General features: G+C 32.7%; 1 protein-coding gene across 1 annotated transcript; it reads left to right on the forward strand.

Moving 5' to 3' along the window:
• The first annotated feature begins 822 nt into the window (after positions 1-822).
• LOC105117293 (zinc finger protein CONSTANS-LIKE 13-like) lies at positions 823-4,889 on the forward strand. The gene is made up of 5 exons (XM_011014907.1): positions 823-1,582; positions 2,205-2,393; positions 3,264-3,547; positions 4,108-4,203; positions 4,469-4,889. Exons 1-4 carry the CDS (start codon positions 1,052-1,054, stop codon positions 4,196-4,198), a joined length of 1,095 nt encoding a protein of 364 aa, XP_011013209.1. The 5' UTR covers positions 823-1,051; the 3' UTR covers positions 4,199-4,203; positions 4,469-4,889.
• Positions 4,890-5,713: the final 824 nt, after the last annotated feature.

The raw sequence follows: 5,713 nt of genomic DNA on the forward strand, positions 1-5,713 counted from the left end.
AATTAAACTTGAAAACGAAAAGAAATTGAACTTAATATCTATCACCACAATTAACTTAGAATAAATACAAAGGATTGGTGGATGTTATACTGTTGTAAGAATATTTGGTAAAATGTGCTAAAAAGATTGCTTTGTATTAAATAAAATTCAAAATCTCGAAATTTTCTTCCGATGACTTGAATTTCGACTATAAAGTGAATTTCAAAATAAATTTTAGATTTTTACTAAATACTCTGTTTTTATTTTTCAAAAAGAAAGGGACCGAAAACTACAGTTTTCCAAACAAAATCTCTGTAGTGGCACTCGTGGATGTTGAATTTTCTCTTCAAGAACTATTAATTTACTAAAATCTGAGTCACAGAGAGAAAATATAAGGGCAGTGCATCATTACTTAACATCAATGGATAGTTTTGAGTTGGCCCTAATTCCATACGTTCACTAAAATCTATAAGATAATTTAATAATTTTGAAAATTATATGAAAATTAAAATAAAATTATTTGAAATGAATGTATAATTATATTTAAATAATAAAAATTCTACTAATAAAGTGTTGATTTGACTATTAAAGTATTGCTATGTTTCTATAAAAAAAATCGTAATAAAAATAAAAACACAAGTACAATCTTTAAAAAACATATTTGTTAGGAAATATAACCATAATCTTAAATAAAACTAATCTTATTCTTTAAAAAATATAAAAATATCCAAGTAAGAACTACCAAATAATGAAAATTCTGGTAGCCAGGCAGGCAAGAAAGAAAAGCACAACTGCGCAACTAAAAAAAGAAAAAAGTGAAAAGAAGATGCCAATTCAATTCATTTAATTGATTGAAAGAAAAATCAAACAAAAACGTACAATCAATTTTCTTGGACAATTCTTGGACAACAAGAAAGATAAGCTTTCTCATCCTTTTCAACACATTAAATTATCTCATTGGTAATCAATAATTAAACAATATCCATGTATATATAAAATGTACAGAAATCACCGATTCTCTTAAGCCCCAATATCAACAACAGCAACAACCAAAACTCCAAACAGCACAATCATGAAGCCCAGGCAACAACAAAAAAGGCTTTGTGATTACTGTAATGACACCACAGCTCTCCTATATTGCAGAGCTGACTCAGCCAAGCTTTGTTTCTCTTGTGATCATGAAGTCCACTCAACGAACCAGCTCTTCTCCAAGCACACTCGTTCACTGCTCTGTGATGCCTGTCACGCATCCCCTGTATCAATCTTCTGTCAAACAGAGCACTCTGTTTTTTGCCAGAACTGCGACTGGGAGAGACACAGTCTTTCTTCTTTGTCTTCAACACACATTCGTAGGCCGATTGAGGGTTTTACTGGGTGTCCTTCAGGGAATGAATTGATGACAATTTTGGGGTTTGAAGAGCTGGGTCTCAAAAAGTCTCTGTTTTTTAGTGAAGAAAGTGATGGGTTTATGGGGTCTGAACTTGATGATGGCTTTTCGGATTTGTTTCTTTGGGATAGCCCTGCTGTTTGCATTGATGATTTGATAGTTTCCAGTGATTCGGGTTCAAATTTCCAGACTTTAGGAGTCCCTCCTTTGCCTAAGGTAATTATCTATTTGTGCTTCTTAATAATCACTGTAAAGCTTAAATTAGTGTGTCTGAGGGGTTTCTTGTTAGCTTCAGATGAAGGTTCCAATTCTGCTTATGCTGTACTGAAAAGTCTCACTTTAAAAAAGCCATGTGGTTGCGGTAGGTTTCATTGGTTTGAACTACAAAAAGATCTTAAAAAAAAAAAAAAGAAGCTTTTTTGCTCGGATTGCTGGCAAACAAACACAACTTTTTTTTTAAGAAAAAAAACTTAGTTGACTAATTGTGTTTTCCCTTTAGGTTCCTTTTTGATATATGCACGAGTATAATTGAGATTTCTTGAACATCTGTTTGATTTCCTCATCACTCCCTTTTTTTTCTTCTTCTTTTTTCTTTCCTATGACTGAAAATTATCCAGAAAGTTTTATGTGGGAAAATTAAAGTACAAGCTTGATAATTCATTGGCTAAATTTTAGAGTTCTAAAAATTAAAGTTCCAAGTAAATTCGTGTAGATTTTTATAGAGTTTTGGAATTATGATGTTGTCCATATGAAAAATCTTAGTTGCTAAATACTAGTCAAATTTTGTCTATGGACTGCTGTGGTTTTGACCTGGTTGAGGATGTCATTCTTGAATCAGAATCGTAATGCTGCTTGTGGGCAGCACAAGGAAGAAATCCTTTGTCAGCTTCGTGAACTAGTGAGATTGAAGCCTGATCCATATGGAAATGCAGACATTGACCCTGTAATCCTTCAATCAATGGATGCTGATCCGCAGCCACCGAATTTAAATACAATTGGTGATCCTGGGGCGTTCACTTCATACAAGGTAAATATTTTCCATTTTTGTTTTTGGTTACATGGGGAGGGGGGGGCGGGGACATAGGCACCATTGAACTACGGCATTCATTTGTAAACTTTCATGTTTTGTATAATTTGTGAGCATCAGCATTTTTGCTTGTGGTTGTGAAATTAATTTCCTTTTATCTGTCTGCCTCACCATTGTTGAGCTAATTCATTATCCGAATTAAGAATGCCATAGTGATCTACATGTGGAAGGAAAGAGAACAATCTCAGTAGGACTGGATCTGAATTCAAAATATCATCAACATGTCTTTTCGTAGTCTAAGTGGTAATATGAGTCTTCTTGATTCCTTGTTGGTTTGGCACGCTAGTCCATGTGGATGATCAAGGGTTTTAGGGTTGGCAATTGAGAAGCAAAGCTTTATTAGGAGGTGCACGCAAACATTTATAACTTGCCCGTCCACCAAGGCACACGCATGCAAAAAAGCAAATTGATTAAATAGCATCTAGTAGATCTGTGTTTTCATGTGGAAGAGAGGCCATCTTGTGGTCTCCGGGGTTAATGAATTTTTTACATGACATGGGCATACAAGAAATTGGTTATATGTCAAAATAAACTTTCCCTGGGTTTTAGATCTGTTTGTGCTTGATTGTGTATACAATTTATCCCATTGTCTCCAGGGTCACTAGATTCTTTGCATGAAACCTATGTTACTTGTAAGCATGAGTGGCAGGCTCGTGATCACTTATTAGCTGGCATAATCATCAGATAGCTTCTTATTTAAATTTATTTTCTTGTCTTTTGATTTCTTTTTAATTCTGCTCTTGCAATTATTAGTATCAGATTTTCTTTCAGTAGAATAAAAGAGGAATAATTTATTTTTCCTTAATTCAGGAAAATCTGCCTGATTGGCTTGCTGATTATGGTGAAGCTGCAAATCAAGTTCTTTTTCCTTCTACATTACCAAGTAGCAACTTTGAGGAAAGTTGTGCAGTTCCTGACAAAGATTTCAATATTATTGGCAGTGCAAGTCACGTCCATGATGATCATGCAGCAGAGCCACAACATCTTACAATTGAAACATTACCAGCTCTCCCAAATGTTGTGACACATGAATTAAACAGCCAGGAGAGAGATTCTGCTATTTCACGATACAAGGAGAAGAAGAAAACAAGGAGGTATTTGGACCACGAGTTTGTCTTTGATAGTACTATATTGCAAATCTATGTTTTCAATTTGAAAGGGACTTGAACATGTGCATTCTGAGATCGACATTTCCTATATCCTTTGAAAGTGGTTAATTTTCGTAATATTTAGCTTTGGTTTATGTGTTAGATTTTCTAAGACTCTTTGATAGTTTTGGGGTCTCCAAGAAAATGAATTGCATTAGCATGTTCTCATTGGATCGAAATAATTGAGAAATTAAGATTCAAAATGAACACCTTTTTGGTCTGAATAAATTTACATTGAAGAAGACGCATCAGTCTTCAACAAGCTCTTCTATATGTTTCATGGACTGTAAACAACTTTAACTAGTAATTACTCTATGTTTTAAGCGTAATCTTGTGACAGATGGATTGTTGAGAATTTTAAATTATTGAACATGGACATGTCAAGTGGACCACCTAAATAAGTTGTAGAATCTTAGCAGGATGGTTCATTAGCATGAGATGAGTGATCTTAGGATGTCATTTTTCTGGAACTTGTAAACCAACATTCTTTCTGTGAAAAACAACAGGTACAGCAAACATATCAGGTATGAATCCCGCAAGGTTCGGGCAGAAGGCAGAACAAGAATTAGGGGACGTTTTGCTAAGATGGATCATTGAAAGTGGTATGCAGTTGCTGTTGCTGTTAAGTTGTGGTTTGACAATTTGTGGAAAAATTTTGAAATTGTTTGTCAAACTGATTTCTGCGTGCCCTGGATGACTACGAACTTTCTTACACTAACAAGTCACGTGTCTCACCACATGCTGTTTGCATCATCTGGTTAAAGCAGAGTATTCTAGCAAGAGTATGATGTTTTGATGGCTGCTATATATTTTCCTGTCATCATGTCTAGACTTCTTAATTTGATATTTTTTATTTGGAATCAACAGGTACTACAAGTATCAAGTGTATCTCAGGATAGGGAACATCACTAGGATTACTGGACATTTTGCTAGGATGGATGGCTGAGTTCTGGAATATACCGCAATATGTGCCATTGTTTCGTATGTTAGGGCATATCATATCATATATTGTTCTATCTGGTAATGTTTCACTGTGTTTGTTGTAGCCACTGAAGCAAAAACTTTTGTAGATCCTCATAAAATAGGGTTTTCTCGTCTCTTTATTTTTTTGGTGAAGCTTCAGGCTTACATTAAGCTGTTCCTTTACTTCCTTGGATGGCCTTGACTTAGTTCTTTGTTTTATTCTTTGTTAGGCCGTTTTGTAGCTGTTCTGAATTTGGGTTTGGCTAATTTTGGTCTTCTCAAGTAATCTCAATGCAATGAAAAATAATATGATTTTTCTTAGAAAGTCATTTATGTTGTTATTGGGCAATAATTGTAACATGGAAACTAAACTCCTAATATTGAAAGCAAACTGATTGTTATTTGCTAACACACTAGTCGACCGTAAATAAAAGATGTTAAGATGTTAAAATCATGTGTTTTTATGTATCATTATTTTTTAAATTGAAAAATTGAAAGATCGTGTTTTTGTTAAATAAAATACATTATAAAAATATACATGAATTGATAAATAAAAAGAATATTAACAAATATTTGACTTATTTTTTTTATATTAGAGATTATTTTTTACTGCTAAGAACAAATATTTTGTTGTGTTTTTATAAAAATATCACACTATGTATTTATATAAAATACAAATGGACAAATTTTAAAGATAAATTGCAACAATTTCTTAGAAGCATTATGACTTCAAAGAATCAATTAATATTTATAAAAAAGTTGAACCAAATAATTTAAAAAATATAAGAGTATTAATTAAAATTTTAATAAAAAATCAATGCAAAGTAAAACTTTTTTTTTTAAAAAAAGTACATTAATAAAATAAAGTGAAGTATAATGTCAGGTCACACATATGTTGTGTTTTTTATCTTATTTAGGGGTTTTTTTTATCTTATTTAGGGGAAGAAACGAGATATTAAATGGCTTTAAAAAGTGGCTTTTTATCTTATTTAGGGGAAGAAATGAGATATTAAATGGCTTTAAAAAGTGGCTTCATAGGATCTTTAAAGGAGATGATAAACAGTGCAAGATAATACGTTGTTTAACATAATTCTTTTTTAATTTTTGTTAACTAAAATGACATTATTTGGATCCAAAAAACAACACAAA

The sequence above is a fragment of the Populus euphratica genome, unplaced genomic scaffold, assembly GCF_000495115.2.
Source record: "Populus euphratica unplaced genomic scaffold, PopEup_1.0 scaffold1279.1, whole genome shotgun sequence".
Lineage (NCBI taxonomy): Eukaryota > Viridiplantae > Streptophyta > Magnoliopsida > Malpighiales > Salicaceae > Populus > Populus euphratica.